At 42.0% G+C, this 17,240-nt stretch overlaps 1 protein-coding gene across 3 annotated transcripts in view; it reads left to right on the top strand.

The window, feature by feature from the left end:
* LOC126236240 (ATP-binding cassette sub-family C member 4-like) overlaps positions 1 to 17,240 on the top strand; it is a 352,061-nt gene that overhangs the window by 142,880 nt on the left and 191,941 nt on the right. For all 3 annotated transcript variants that reach the window (XM_049945384.1, XM_049945382.1, XM_049945383.1), the window contains one exon: positions 1,589 to 1,819. In XM_049945384.1, the coding sequence (XP_049801341.1) occupies positions 1,589 to 1,819 (231 nt within the window). The remainder of the gene's footprint in view (positions 1 to 1,588; positions 1,820 to 17,240) is intronic.

The following is a 17,240-nucleotide window of genomic DNA, read 5'->3' as shown; positions in this document are numbered from 1 at the left end:
TTTGCTGTCATTATGTGTCATCGGGCCTACGATATCGGACAGGAAACAAACATGTTTGATCCGTCAGCACGTCCTTCCGTAACTGGGAGTCGTCGGTTTTAGCCGGATCGGTCTTCAGTTTCTACTGAAGGCATTTACATTGCAGCCTCAGTGTTTGTTTCCCTTACGGTACCGTCTGATGGTCTGGAGCATTACGGATCTAGTGTAAGTGTAGGCTCAGTCCGAATGCAATACCTCTCCTCTCCACGATGGGAACAAATTTCCTCCTGTTCCGATTGCTCGTGCACTTAATCTTACGGATATACATAAGATCTTTAAACTGGTACCCATACTTATTTGGTATGAGAAATGCAAATGATGTACATGTGCATATCTCAAGGTATTTTCAATCTTATCACCATATGGCTCTGGTACACAGAACATTGCTGATTCATAAGCGAGTCTAACAGTAGATACAGAAAAACCTCTATCATGGGAAGCAATTGTTGACCCCAAAAATGTGTTATGTACCCTCACTGCATATTGATTCAACAAAAGCGTTTTGAAAGCCAAGGACAAACCTTCACGTGGATTCATTTGTTTGCTAGATATGTTTCCAATGATGAGTGAATCAAAAATAAAGGAGTAATGGGCCGAAAATTAGGGAATTAATGTGTGATCAACATTTCTTTGATTTATTGAGTGAGTGCTGTTGACAGAATGGAATGGCTGTCTTCCACAAATGTCTGCAAGAACGTTTTTGGCAAGCGTATGGTAGAGAATCATTGCGATATTGTGTATGAGCTACTGAGATCGTATCATCTTATGGGACGTACCATTTCACTTCTTGCCCGATAATCTCGGCGTTGTTGGTCCTAGAATGGTGAACGGTTCCACCAGGACATTTATCGAATGGAAAAGCGTTATCAAGACAAATGGAGTACCACGATGTTGTCCAACAACTTTTGGCCCTTACGCCGGCCGATGTGGCCGAGCGGTTCTAGGCGCTTCAGTCTGGAACCGCGCGACCGCTACGGTCGCAGGTTCGAATCCTGCCTCAAGCATGGATGTGTGTGATGTCCTTAGGTTAGTTAGGTTTAAGTAGTTCTAAGTTCTAGGGGACTGATGACCTCAGAAGTTAAGTCCCATAGTGCTAAGAGCCATTTTGGCCCTTACGAAGCGACGTTGCTGACACAATGTGTTGCAGAAAATCTGGAACGAAAGACTTTTTGTTATGTTTCTTTCCTTTCTTTTACTATAATATTACTCATTTCTTGGATTCATTTTTGTACTGAAAGATTTCTTCGCTGTTTGCATTTGGAAGTACTGTTGCACCAGCGTGTCATTTTGCCAGACATGTAGGCTTCCGTAAGCATTTACAAAATCCAAAAATCATTATTACATGAAAACTGAGGCTGTTACAGAAATTATGAATTTATATTTGGTTTTAGGTGTGAATTATCTTCCAGAAACGTAGTACATTACATTGTTTTTTAACTGGTAATTCTTTTTTTTTTGTTGATTGGCTCAAAAACTGTGGTTAATTTCTCACTTGATGGCATTTTAAGTACTAACCAGTGTACCTCATAATTATGTGCTTCTCACACAGAAATTCCTGGGGAATGACGAGATCACTGACGAAACAAAATCCCGCATGTTGTTGAGCGGACTGGACGACCAGCACGGCAAAGAGGAGAAGGTTGAGGAGTTGGCGGTCGAGATGGAGGGGGTGACGGCCAAGTGGGTGGAGAGCCTCAGCGACAACACGCTGGACGCTGTGAACCTGCGCGTGCGTCGCGGACAGTTGGTGGGCGTCGCAGGACCCGTCGGCGCCGGCAAGGTACGGTGCCTTTCTCTCTTTTGGTGTCGTTAGTCTTCTCACTGGTTTTGTTGCTGGCCTCCACGACTTCCTCTACTGTGCTATCCTCTTCATGTCATTTACACCCAATGTATGGAGTTATCTTACCACGTTTTTCCTTCGTTGCCTTCTTATCTGACTGTTCAGGATAAATTTTGAAAGTACTCTTAAACTGACTTCTCGACGAGCCAGAAACTTGAAATTTTAAACGAAGTTCAGAATTGGATGACGCTGCAATATTAACTCGTTTTCTTATCGGTCTGTTCTTTAAGGGTGATGTTGGAGATGAAATAGTTTGGTAACACATGACATCTAGGCTGCCCTGCACAACCAGTGTGTTGTGCGGATAGTATCAGAATGTACTTCAGAGGGTATAGTTGTGGACAGGTTTTGCTGAGCAGAGAGATGGGCCAGGGGCAGATGGATGGTGAGAGGGGCAGGATGAGATATACAGAGGCAAGGGGAGGAGGAGGAGATGGACAGACAGAGGGGCAGAGAGGAGTGAGGATTCAAATGGCTCTGAGCACTATGGGACTCAACTGCTGTGGTCATCAGTCCCCTAGAACTTAGAACAACTTAAACCTAACTAACCTAAGGGCATCACACACATTCATGCCCGAGGTAGGATTCGAACCTGCGACCGTAGCAGTCGCACGGTTCCGGACTGCGCGCCTAGAACCGCTAAACCACCGCGGCCGGCAAGTGAGGATTCATTAGACAGGCAGGGGGCGGGAGAAGGAAATTCATAGAGACAGGAGGGGAGAAGAAAATGGACAGTGAAAGGCTGGAGGACAGTGTCAGAGAGAGGGGCTAGGAAGAGATGAACAGAGAAGTGAGGAGCAGATAGGTAGAGAGAGGAGAGGAGGTGATGTACAAAGTCAGGGGCGAGGAGTGGGCAGAGAGGGTGGTGGGGGAGGAGATGGACAGAGAGAGGGAGGAGGAGCAGGAGAAGAAGGAGATCTGAGATCTGTGCTATATGTGTGACACATATGTACCTGGGCAAAGTTGAAAGTATAAAGGCAGTATTGAAATAAAAATCTTATAAAAATTATGTAAAATTAATTTTCTTTGCTTCTTTGTTTTAATTTTTTAGGAAAGTAACAATTGAACAGATGAATATGGTATTATCAGTAGGTAGGTATAATACTATTCTATTACAGATATGATCAAGTAATTATACACTGAAACCTTAAATTTAACATATCTTACAATCTCATCAAAATGTTTAAATCCACTCAGAAATTTCATACAAGACTAAAGGCAGAAAATAATTATTTAAATAGAAAGAAATTTTTAATCTTCCACGTTTTAAATCAGACTAAAAAGTATAAAATAATTTCTCCTTTTACCATACAGATTCCTAATTCCATACACATAGTTCCGAAAATTTGTGATTATGAACGTTTAATACATGTTGTTGTTGTTGTTGTGGTCTTCAGTCCTGAGACTGGTTTGATGCAGCTCTCCATGCTACTCTATCCTGTGCAAGCTTATTCATCTCCCAGTACCCACTGCAACCTACATCCTTCTGAATCTGCTTAGTGTATTCATCTCTTGGTCTCCCTCTACGATTTTTACCCTCCACGCTGCCCTCCAATACTAAACTGGTGATCCCTTGATGCATCACAACATGTCCTACCAACCGATCCCTTCTTCTAGTCAAGTTGTGCCACAAAATTCTCTTCTCCCCAATCCTATTCAATACTTCCTCATTAGTTATGTGATCTACCCATCTACTCTTCAGCATTATTCTGTAGCACCACATTTCGAAAGCTTCTATTCTCTTCTTGTCTAAACTATTTATCGTCCATGTTTCACTTCCATACATGGCTACACTCCATACAAATACTTTCAGAAACGACTTCCTGACACTTAAACCTATACTCGATATTAACAAATTTCTCTTCTTCAGAAATGCTTTCCTTACCATTGCCAGTCTACATTTTATATCCTCTCGACTTCGACCATCATCAGTTATTTTGCACCCCAAATAGCATACTCCCTTACTACTTTAAGTGTCTCATTTCCTAATCTAATTCCCTCAGCATCGCCCGACTTAATTCGACTACATTCCATTATCCTCGTTTTACTTTTGCTTATGTTCATCTTATATCCTCCTTTCAAGACACTGTCCATTCCATTCAGCTGCTCTTCCAAGGCCTTTGCTGTCTCTGACAGAATTACAATGTAATCGGCGAACCTCAAAGTTTTTATTTCTTCTCCTTGGATTTTAATACCTACTCCGAATTTTTCTTTTGCTTCCTTCACTGCTTGCTCAATATAGAGATTGAATACCAGCAGGGAAAGGCTACAACCCTGTCTCGACTCTTATCACTGCCATCTCGTTTCTGTACAATTTGTAAATAGCCTTTCGCTCCCTGTATTTTACCCCTGCCACCTTTAGAATTTGAAAGAGAGTATTCCAGTCAACATTGTCAAAAGCTTTCTCTACGTCTACAAATGCTAGGAACGTAGGTTTGCCTTTCCTTAATGTGGCTTCTAAGATAAGTCGTAGGGTCAGTATTGCCTCACGTGTTCCGATATTTCTACGGAATCCAAACTGATTTTCCCCGAGGTCGGCTTCTAACAGTTTTTCCATTCGTCTGTAATGAATTCGCGTTAGTATTTTGCAGCTGTGACTTATTAAACTGATAGTTCGGTAATTTTCACATCTGTCAACACCTGCTTTCTTTGGGATTGGAATTATTATATTCTTCTTGAAGTCTGAGGATATTTCGCCTGTCTCATACATCTTGCTCACCAGATGGTAGAGTTTTGTCAGGACTGGCTCTCCCAGGGCCATCAGTAATTCTAATGGAATGTTGTCTACTCCCGGGCCTTGTTTCGACTCAGGTCTTTCAGTGCTCTGTCAAACTCTTCTCGCAGTATCGTATCTCCCATTTAATCTACTTTTGCATCATCTTCCATTTCCATAATATTGTCCTGAAGTACATCGCCCTTGTATAGACCCTCTATATACTCCTTCTACCTTTCTGCTTTCCCTTCTTTGGTTAGAACTGGGTTTCCATCTGAGCTCTTGATACTCATACAAGTGGTTCTATTTTCTCCAAAGGTCTCTCTAATTTTCCTGTAGGCAGTATCTATCTTACCCCTAGTGAGATAAGCCTCTACATCCTTACATTTGACCTCTAGGCATGCCTGCTTAGCCATTTTGCACTTCCTGTCGATCTCATTTTTGAGACGTTTGTATTCCTTTTTGCCTGCTTCATTTACTGCATTTTTATATCTTCTCCTTTCATCAATTAAATTCAATATTTCTGCTGTTACCCAAGGATTTCTACTAGCCCTCGTCTTTTTACCTACTTAATCCTCTGCTGCCTTCACCACTTCATCCCTCAAAGCTACCCATTCTTCTTCTACTGTATTTCTTTCCCCCATTCTTGCCAATTGTTCCCTTATGCTCTCCCTGAAACTCTGTACAACCTCTGGTTTAGTCAGTTTATCCAAGTCCCATCTCCTTAAATACCCACCTTTTTTCAGTTTCTTCAGTTTTAATCTACAGTTCATAACCAATAGATTGTGGTCAGAGTCCACGTCTGCTCCTGGAAAAGTCTTACAATTTAAAGCCTGGTTCCTAAATCTCTGTCTTACCATTATATAATCTATCTGAAACCTGTCAGTATCTCCAGGTTTCTTCCATGTATACAGTCTTCTTTTAAGATTCTTGAACCAAGTGTTAGCTATGATTAGGTTGTGCTCCGTGCAAAATTCCACCATTCGGCTTCCTCTTTCGTTTCTTACCCCCAATCCATATTCACCTACTATGTTTCCTTCTCTCCCTTTTCCTACTAACGAATTCCAGTCACCCATGACTATTAAATTTTCATCTCCCTTCACTATCTGAATAATTTCTTTTATTTCATCATGCATTTCTTCAATTTCTCCGTCATCTGCAGAGGTAGTAGGCATATAAACTTGTACTACAGTGGTAGGCGTGGGCTTCGTATCTATCTTGGCCACAATAATGCGTTCACTATGCTGTGTGTAGTAGCTTACCCGCATTCCTATTTTCCTATTCATTATTAAACCTACTCCTGCATTACCCCTATTTGATTTTGTGTTTATAACCCTGTAGTCACCTGACCAGAAGTCTTGGTCCTCCTGCCACCGAACTTCACCAATTCCCACTATATGTAACTTTAACCTATCCATTTCCCTTATTAAATTTTCTAACCTACCTGCCCGATTAAGGGATCTGACATTCCACTCTCCGATCCGTAGAAGCCAGTTTTCTTTCTCCTGATAACGACATCCTCTTGAGTAGTCCCCGCCCGGAGATCCGAATGGGGGACAATTTACCTCCGGAATGTTTTACCCAAGAGGACGCCATCATCATTTAACCATACAATAAAGCTGCATGCCCTCGGGAAAAATTACGGCCGTAGTTTCCCCTTGCTTTCATCCGTTCGCAGTACCAGCACAGCAAGGCTGTTTTGGTTGGTGTTACAAGGCCAGATCAGTCAATCATCCAGACTGTTGCCCCTGCAACTACTGAAAAGGCTGCTGTCCCTCTTCAGGAACCACACGTTTGTCTGGCCTCTCAACAGATACCCCTCCGTTGTGGTTGCACCTACGATACGGCTATCTGTATCGCTGAGGCACACAAGCCTCCCCACCATCGTCAAGGTCCATGGTTCATGGTTTAATACTTATGAAAACGTTTTTAAAATTTATAACGAAAAACGCGAGGCACTTGCAATACGTATTTGATGCATTAATACTTCACCTGCTAACAACTATCTGTTGCATGGGTCCAAAGCCCTTTGTTATAAATCTTATAAGTATTTTCATAGCTATTAAAAATTCGGTATTCCAAATTCTTCAGACTATCTGTTTCGGGTTAGGGATCTGTATGGATCTAGGAGAAATTATTTTATACTTTTTACTCCAATTCAAAAACGATCTATTGAAAACTTATCTTTGTTTTAATAATCGAGAGGCACAGTACAGTACTGTACAGTGAACCATCCTGCTTCACGGAAGTTCCTCCTTGCGCTGTGAGTGGCCGCATCTTCTGTCCGCGACTTGTCCCCGTCGTTATTTCTGATATCAGCTGGTCTGACGAGCAAAGATACTTAAAGGAGAACTTCGTACTGCCGTTTTCGACTGACTAGATAATTTAAGTTTTTGTGTTTTCTTTCGGAGAAAGTTAGTAATCACCTTTCAACCACTTTCCTGAACATTCTTCAGTCAATCATCAATCCTAAAAGTTTCGAGATGGTATTCATAAAAAACTGAGAAACGTTAAGTTAGGCTGTTTTGATGCTTCAGGTGTTCTATATAGTCCACCTCACTTGAGTACAACGTACAGAAGTTTCATAAAGCCATGCGAACTGTCAGAAAAGTCCTTCTTTGGGATATTATTCAATTCACGTGTCGCTTTGGGTAGAATGTCGGTTACGTCACCAAAACTTTGACCCTTCGTGTTAGTTTCTGCATTTTGTCGTTTTGTAGTAGGTTCGTATTGATAACACGAGTTGTCACCTGTCATCCAGAAGAGACCTGTCGGCGTTTCGCAATTCAGTCAAGCTGCGGCAGGCATCCATGTGTCGTTTTGGTTCGGGAGTCAAGGTGTGCGAGACCAGCTTTGCACACCTTCCATTCCAAATATTCTGGAAAATGCCTTTAACACTTGATCTAGAGATGTTGCTCCATTTCGATTTGTGACACATCACACGCCCACGACCACCTGCTCACAACTGACTGGTCGAAGTTCAAGCTGCCACTGTAGTTCTGTGCTGACGAGTAACCGACATTCAACCCAACGCGACACGCGAATTGAACAACATCCCAAAGAAGGGCTTTTCCGACAGTTTCGCATGGCTTTATGAAAATTCTGTGCGTTTTACTCAATACGCTAGAAATAAAATCAGTCTCGGCATGTTTTGAACGGATGGTACAGCTCTATATTGTTGCTCTGCCATGAGCAGATTTTCAGCTTTCATTTCTACAACTGTGAGCGTCTTAAAATTTAACTACCAGTTTGTACAGCATATGCTGTTCCGTTGATGTCTTTACCTAGCATCCATTACAGATTTGCAAAGCAAGTATGACAATTTTTCCTGGGTTCCTTACGAAATTAAAAATACAGATTATTTTTGGAATTTATTTTTTGGTCATCGTCGTATTTTAAACAGTTACCAGAAACTAAACGACGAGAAGCTGAAAAAAGTATTAGTTTTACTTTTAACGTAGCCCTAAAGCGAGACGTGATAGTGGTTTTGATTATTTATATATTGCAGTACTGTTTTATAATCTTTCTTACGGTGGGGACAATTAAAATACCATTCAGTGAATATTATTTAAGAGCTCTGATAATTAGTAATGTCCAGTGTTAATTATTTAACGTACAGCACTTTAATACAAACTTCTTAAGTAAAGACACATACACATACACATACACACACACACACACACACACACACACACACACACATGGGGGTCAGAAGGGACAGCAATACGTACACATACAATAGCGGTAGTGTTGCGCACGTAAGGTATAAAGGACAAAGCATTGGCGGAGCAGTCTTGTACTCAGGTGATTCATGTGAAAAGGTTTACGACGTAGGCTAATCACGGCCGCACGACGGGAGTTAAAGGACTTTGAACGCGGATTGGTAGTTGGGGTTAGACATTTAGAAAATCATTAGGGAATTCAATATTTCGAGATCCAGGGTGTCAAGAGTGTGCCGAGAATACCAGCTTTCAGGCATTACCTCTCACCACGGACAACACAATGGCCAACGGCCTTAACATCTGAAGGCAGCAGCGGTTGCCTAGAGCTGTCATTGCTAACAGACAAGTAACATTGCGTGAAATATACCCAGAAATCAATGTGGGACGTACGAGGAATGTATCCGTTTGGACAGTGCGGCGAAATTGGTCGTTAATAGGTTGTGGCAGCAGACGACCGACGCGAGTGCCTTTGCTAACAGCACGACGTCACCATCAGCGCTTTCCTGGGCTCGTGACCATATCGATTGGGCCCCAGACGACAGGAAACCTGTGGCCTGATCATATGAGTTCCGATTTCGGTCGGTAAGAGCTGATGGTAGGGTTCGAGTGTGGTGCAAACCCCACAAAGCCGTGGACCCAAGTTGTCAACAAGACTGTGCAAGCTGATGGTGGCTCCACAATAGTATGGACTGTGTTTATATGGAATAGGTTTGGTCCTCTGGTCCAACTGAACCGATCGTCTACTGGAAATGGCTATTTGGAGACCGTTTGGAGCCATTCATGTAGTTCATGTTCCCAAGCAACGATGGAATTTTTATGGATGACAATGCACCATGACACCAGGCCGCAATTGTTCGCGATTGGTTTGACGAACATTCTGGACAATTCAAGCGAATGATTTTGCCACCCAGATCGCCCGAGATGAATCCCATCGAAGATTTATGGGACATAATCGCGAGATCAGTTCGTGCACAAACTCCTGCGCCGGCAACACTGTCGCAGTTATGGACGGCTATAGACACAGCACGGCTCGATATTGATGCAGGGGCTTCCAACGACTTGTTGAGTCTGTGCTACGCCGAGCAAAACGAGGTCCGACATGACATTAGGTGATATCCCATGACTTGTCACGTCAGTGTATATTAGAGTACTGTTTTATTATCTTACTTAACGATCAAGACATTTCAACATATTCAGTGAGTATTATGTAATATCTGTGATAGGCAAAATGTCGAGTGCTAAATCTTTAATGTGCGGTATTTCGCTTCTTTAAATAAACACACATTTCTTCAATTTAAAAATAAAATTTATCATAATACAATTCGATGTTTATCAAACTCTGTGGAGATATTCATCTTGTAAAGGGTATTAAATGACTAAGCTTTCATTCCGTTCCGAAGCGATGTTCACAACATCATTATGAGGTATGACCCCGACAGGAACGAATACACTCATTGTGTCATGGAAGCTAACAGCTTCCGAATGTCATGTTCAGGAGTTTCTTGCCATACCTGAAACGCATTGTGCGAGTTTATGAAGACTGCTGGCTTGAGGCTCGAATCAAGGCATACGTCTTCGCATAAGCTTGGTGACGCTGTCTTTAACCTCTGGCTGGGTTTCAGCTATTGTCATCTGTCTATTCACCAGAGCCAGTCGAACAATTCTACGATCTTCTTATGTTGCCGTCCTTCTTGAGAGCCCGTGCCTATCCCTCATGCTCCGTCTTTCACTTCATAATCTCTCACTTAATAAAATGAAACGCCTACAGTTGTCAAATTCAAATGGCTCTGAGCACTATGAGACTCAACTTCTGAGGTCATTAGTCCCCTAGAACTTAGAACTAGTTAAACCTAACTAACCTAAGGACATCACAAACATCCATGCCCGAGGCAGGATTCGAACCTGCGACCGTAGCGGTCCTGCGGCTCCAGACTGCAGCGCCTTTAACCGCACGGCCACTTCGGCCGGCCCGACAGTTGTCGTTTTGATGTTATTTTATTACATTGCAACCAGTATCAATTACTCAAAACGCCATCTTCAGGTCTTAACTGACGTTGAGACGATGCACACCAATCGTATACACAACCCTATCAGTGGCCTATATCTATGAACTGGCTACTGTAGAATGTTGTAAGAACTATGTTGTGTCTGCTATCATCAACTGTCATCTGACTCAGTTGGTATTTGATAGTTACAAACATGACATAACTTTCACTGTGTTCTACAGAAGCCAGTCCATAGATATCGGCCATTGATGGGATCGTGTATCCTATTTGAATACACCCCCTCAGCATCAGTTAAGATTGGAAGCTGGTGTATTGAGTCACTCAAACTGATTGCAATATAATAAAATATCAAAACGACAGTTGTAGGTGTTTCATTTTATTACGTAAGTGAACGGCCGAAGTCCTGCAGACCGCTAGCCTCTATGGTCGAGCGGTTCTAGGCGCTTCAGTCTGGAACCACGCTGCTGCTACGGTCGCAGGTTTGAATCCTGCCTCGGGCATGAATGTGTGTGATGTCCTTAGGTTAGTTAGGTTTAAGTAGTTCTAAGTCTAGGGGACTGATGATCTCAGATGTTAAGTCCCATAGTGCTTAGAGCCATTTGAACCATCCTGCAGACCATCAAAGACAAGGATAGACACCCAGCAGCAACCATAGAGCGATCGGTCAAGGTGTTCATGGTGAAATACTTTCCAGCATCTTCAGTGTATGTTTATTTGAATAGACAATCATGTTTATTTTTTACGGAGGTACAACACATCCTTGCTGGGAATTTGTAGTTCCTCACTCCTGAGCGAACTTTGATACAACTAGTGGGCATATCTTTTATATTTGATTTTGTCTGTATAGCCTTACAGCACCACTGATTTGTGGTGCGATGTGAACGTTATCAAACTGCTCCAAGTATTTTATCATTTAATAAGTTTCTCGTACAGACTGAGTAGGTATTCTAAATTACAAAGTGCATTCTGTGTCACATTTGTTATCATGTAAGTAGCTAAAAGTTCATGATAACAAGGTAGCAAGGTTCAAGTCGCCATTTGTCGACCTTGGTTAACATTTCTTGTCTTTTCCTTAACTCCTTATCAGAGTGTACCTATGCTATTATATTACTTCCTCCATTAGTGTACAACAGAGCTATTTCTCTTTCAGTCATAGAATGTCGTTGGGCGGCTGAGTTCTGACAAAAATGACAGTAGTAAACACACAACGGATGTGACTTAAGAAACATTACAGTCGTCCCATCTTTGAAGCACATATATCGCTTTTCATTTTGTGAGAAGTAACGACTGATGCATTCCACAGATTATAAATCGGCCTCTCGTACTGCGGACTTTAGATTTTACTCACAAGCATTTACGCGGCTGTCAGACTGGTTCCCCACCTTGACTTCACAAACACGCGCATACGCAATTAAAACATGGAAACACTGAATTTACAATTTTTTTTAGACAGATGATGCAGACGACACTGCTCCCCTTGGTCTAAGATGAAGATGCGAGAGTAAGAAGAGCGTCCGACTAGAAGAGCAAGTTTCAGATCTACAGTGAGCGAAGAAAGGCCCCCCTAACGAAAGGGTGTTAACATATGAAAGAAGAATATGAAGATGGAGAAGAGTTAAGAGCCGTTCCGAGTAACGTTATTATACACGTTTATCTCCAGGCAAACTCAGCAAGCCATCATTTGTACAAACAGTAGTGGCTTCGCTTCGTAGGTCAGTCAGTAGCAGAGCGAGGGAGGAGATATACATTCTATATGACACTAATGACTCCTATGCAAGCTATACAATGGAATCTGTAGAATCATTCCGAAGTTTTTCTCAAATACAGTTTTCTACCCTTACTCAACAGGTTCTCTTCAGAACGATCCCACTTCCAAAGATTCCGTTGCTATGAATGTATCAGCAACTTTTTTGCATTTGTGACGCCACGTGACCCAGGTCACTGACCTTTCTGTAACATCACAAGCCGGACCCTCATTATCAGCGATGTCATCTTTCTTATCAGCGATATAATTATTATCACTGATATCATCCTTATCAATGACGAGCTACACCCCCATTTCTCCTCTCCTCTCTGGCGAATCCCAAAGAAGTATTAAAATGAAGCAGCCAGTTTGAATGTATCAAATAAATAAAATAACTTCATAAAAATGCAAGACGGTGGAACAAGCCCATTTGTGCTTTGTACCCCATGCGCCCTCACGGAGATGGGACCTGGATAAACTGAAAGAACCAGAGGTTGCACAGAGTTTCAGGGAGAGCATAAGGGAACAATTGACAGGAATGGGGGAAAGAAATGCAGTAGAAGAACAATGGGTAGCTTTGAGAGATGAAGTAGTGAAGGTAGCAGAGGATCTAGTACGTAAAAAGACGAGGGCTAGTAGAAATCCTTGTGTAACAGAAGAAATATTGAATTTAATTGATGAAAGGAGAAAATACAAAAATGCAGTAAATGAAGCAGGCAAAAAGGTATACGAACATCTCAAAAATGATAACGACAGGAAGTGCAAAATGGCTAAGCAGGGATGGCTAGAGGACAAATGTAAGGATGTAGAGGCTTATCTCACTAGGGGTGAGATAGATACTGCCTACAGGAAAATTAAAGAGACCTTTGGAGAAAAGAGAACCACTTGTATGAATATCAAGAGCTCAGATGGAAACCCAGTTCTAACCAAAGAAGGGAAAGCAGAATGGTGGAAGGAGTATATAGAGGGTCTATAATAGGGCGATGTACTTGGGAACAATATTATGAAAGTGGAAGAGGATATAGATGAAGATGAAATGGGAGATCCGATACTGCGTGAAGAGTTTGACAGAGCAATGAAAGACCTGAGTCGAAACAAGGCCCCAGGAGTAGGCAACATACCATTAGAACTACTGACGGCCTTGGGAGAGCCAGTCCTGACAAAACTCTACCATCTGGTGAGCAAGATGTATGAGACACGCGAAATACCCTCAGACTTCAAGAAGAATATAATAATTCCAATCCCAAAGAAAGTAGGTGTTGAGCCGGCCGCGGTGGTCTCGCGGTTCTAGGCGCGCAGTCCGGAACCGTGCGACTGCTACGGTCGCAGGTTCGAATCCTGCCTCGGGCATGGATGTGTGTGATGTCCTTAGGTTAGTTAGGTTTAAGTAGTTCTAAGTTCTAGGGGACTGATGACCACAGCATTTGAGTCCCATAGTGCTCAGAGCCATTTGAACCAAAGTAGGTGTTGACACATGTGAAAATTACCGAACAATCAGTTTAATAAGTCACGGATGCAAAATACTAACGCGAATTCTTTACAGACGAATGGAAAAACTGGTAGAAGCCAACCTTGGGGAAGATCAGTTTGGATTCCGTAGAAATATTGGAACACGTGGGGCAATACTGACCCTACGACTTATCTTAGAAGCTAGATTAAGGAAAGGCAAACCTACGTTTCTAGCATTTGTAGACTTAGAGAAAGCTTTTGATAATGTTGACTGGAATTCTCTCTTTCAAATTCTGAAGTTGCCAGGGGTAAAATACAGGGAGCGAAAGGCTATTTACAATTTGTACAGAAACCAGATGGCAATTATAAGAGTCGAGGGGCAGGAAAGGGAAGCAGTGGTTGGGAAGGGAGTGAGACAGGGTTGTAGCCTATCCCCGATGTTATTCAATCTGTATATTGAGCAAGCAGTGAAGGAAACAAAAAAAGATTCGGAGTAGGTATTAAAATCCATGGAGAAGAAATAAAAACTTTGAGGTTTGCCGATGACGTAATTCTGTCAGAGACAGCAAAGGACTTGGAAGAGCGGTTGAACGGAATGGACAGTGTCATGAAAGGAGGGCATAAGATGAACATCAACAAAAGCAAAACGAGGACAATGGAATGTAGTCGAGTTAACTCGGGTGATGCTGAGGGAATTAGATTAGGAAATGAGACACTTAAAGTAGTAAAGGAGTTTTGCTATTTGGGGAGCAAAATAACTGATGATGGTCGAAGTAGAGAGGATATCAAATGTAGACTGGCAATGACAAGGAAAGCGTTTCTGAAGAAGAGAAATTTTTTTAACATCGAGTATAGATTTAAGTGTCAGGAAGTCGTTTCTGAAAGTATTTGTGTGAAGTGTAGCCATGTATGGAAGTGAAACATGGACGATAACTAGTTTGGACAAGAAGAGAATAGAAGCTTTTGAAATGTGGTGCTACAGAAGAATGCTGAAGATTAGATGGGTAGATCACATAACTAATGAGCAGGTATTGTATAGAATTGGGGAGAAGTGGAGCTTGTGGCACAACTTGACTAGAAGAAGGGATCGGTTTGGTAGGACATGTTCTGAGACATCGAGGGATCACCAATTTAGTATTGGAGGGCAGCGTGGAGGGTAAAAATCGTAGAGGGAGACCAAGAGATGAATACACTAAACAGATTCAGAAGGATGTAGGTTGCAGTAGGTACTGGGTTGATGAAGAAGCTTGCACAGGATAGAGTAGCATGTAGAGCTGCATCAAACCAGTCTCTGGACTGAAGACCACAACAACAACAACCCCATGCGCCCTCCCGCTCTCCAGCCAGTCTCAGTGTTGTGTTAAAATGAATCATTTAGTTTGCATACAAATGGCACCAAACTAAGATATGCAGAAAAATAAGTCACGTAATGTTAACTTGAATGAGTTCCAAGAAGGAAGTTATGCATTATTTCTGAGAAAGTCAACGATATTTATGAACACATACGTATCCTTCCTCTGTGTTTATTCAGTGTAATACTAAAATGGTGCATAAAAAGTCAAGTTCCACCATTCCTGTGTAAATCAAAGATATTTACGTATAACTGGGTGAGATTGTTTTCGCGGTGACTGCCCGTGGTGATGACGGGGTGTCTGACAATTACAAAGCTACCGCCGCATGTCTTCGTTCTTCCATAACATCACTTTGCTAAGTCGGCAGATCGAAATGTGATTACTAAGCATTAGCGCAGGCTAATACGTACAGCTGGACACCCTTTGGTGTGGTATTTAATAGCCATAGCGACACTAGCGCTCCAAGTGGGGTGACATCTGTGGGAAGGATAGTGTTTTCATTTTTCTAATTAATTAACGAAATAATATTTTTGCGTTCCATGCATTACTAAATTACCAAGGGACATGAATTATCGTGAAATAAATGTAAAAACTGCCGAATTTCACTGATTCAATGACATAAGCAACTTATTTATGAAGAAATTCTTTCTTATATGCGCATAACCGCAGCTTACTGCATAGACAGGAAGAGAATGTATATAAATATTTCATGCACGAGAGGCATATATTTCTGTTGTCTGTTCTTAAGATAGGCACTTTCCTTGGCAAATACAAAACTTCTTATGGTGTCTAATGATTCGACAACGTCTTACATTTAAAAAAAAAATGGTTCAAATGGCTCTGAGCACTATGGGACTTAACATCTATGGTCATCAGTCCCCTAGAACTTAGAACTACTTAAACCTAACTAAGCTAAGGACATCACACAACACCCAGTCATCACGAGGCAGAGAAAATCCCTGACCCCGCCGGAAATCGAACCCGGGAACCCGGGCGTGTTTTTTTTCACTTTTTTTTCCTTTATTAAACCATCGATGTACATAAGCACAAAAACAAAATATTGAAGTGCTGGAACTGATTCAACACGAATTGTTCAAAAAATGGTTCAAATGGCTCTGAGCACTATGGGACTCAACTGCTGAGGTCGTTAGTCCCCTAGAACTGAGAACTACTTAAACCTAACTAACCTAAGGACATCACAAACATCCACGCCCGAGGCAGGATTCGAACCTACGACCGTAGCGGTCTTGCGGTTCCAGACTGCAGCGCCTTTAACCGCACGGCCACTGCGGCCGGCTACACGAATTGTATCCTACAATAGACTGAAGAACACATTTCAATATAGTGCCATTTGTAAGCTTACAAAATAGAACATAAATAGTAAACTGACAATAGCCTCTTCAGTCCAGACAGAGACATAGATCCGAAACGCAAACATATATGTAATTGATTGTCTTAACTGGAATGACAGTTCTGTCATTTTATTCATAACCGTCCAAACTCAAAGTCATTTGGAGCACACAAACGGATAACAAGAGATGCACAGGAACATAAATTAATGAAAACGTCATAATGAAGTTAATAACACCATTGAGAAGTCGGGAGTAGTCCTAGGAACTGGTATAACCCCTTATTCGTTGTGTATTTTGTTCGGTACATTGTCTTGCATGTGATTTGTGTCCTTACCGGCATCGAGAATTATCCTACGCCTTGTTTTTCAAAAATTATGTCTAACATGTTACCAAACATCTTCCTGAAATTTGGGTAATGTTTCATCTTCCAGCGTGCCGTTCTCATGTAAGCCTCGAAACTAATGAGATTATCTTCACTATTGTGGATGATGATATATGTCACAAACTGTCCTAACATCCACATCACGGTGTTGTTCTTGGTAGCGGGAAAATGTTTCGCGTCCGGCCAGAGCAGGATGTCGGTGCAGTGGCTGGCTGGGCTGCTGCGGGTAAACAGGCCCAGCCTCTGCTGCACCCATTTCCAGTTAATGAGATGACCGCCACAAGTGAAGCGATGGCGTGAGGTGTCGACCAGACCACAGCGGACGCATTTATCACTGTCACTTAAACCGATTCTATGCAACCTTTCATTAGTGGGTATAACATCGTTTACCACTTTATACCATGTAGACGCCACTTCAGCAGTGTGGACGGTTAAACTTATGTTGTCCCAAACTGCCTTTCAATGAACACTCGGGTATTTAAGTTTATTGGGATTCCGGACTATTGGAGATGTCCATCTTTTTAATAACAGGTGCGTCGTCGGTAAATCCTGCGTGAAATAATGTCCATCAATATAGCTTACTTCAAGAAAAAACTGCTTGACATGTCGTAGTTTGTAATGTATTTTACCTACATCAATGG

This window comes from Schistocerca nitens, chromosome 2 (genome assembly GCF_023898315.1).
Source record: "Schistocerca nitens isolate TAMUIC-IGC-003100 chromosome 2, iqSchNite1.1, whole genome shotgun sequence".
NCBI lineage: Eukaryota > Metazoa > Arthropoda > Insecta > Orthoptera > Acrididae > Schistocerca > Schistocerca nitens.
The sequence above is the reverse complement of the archived record's forward strand: the minus strand, read 5'-3'. Positions and strand labels throughout refer to the sequence as shown.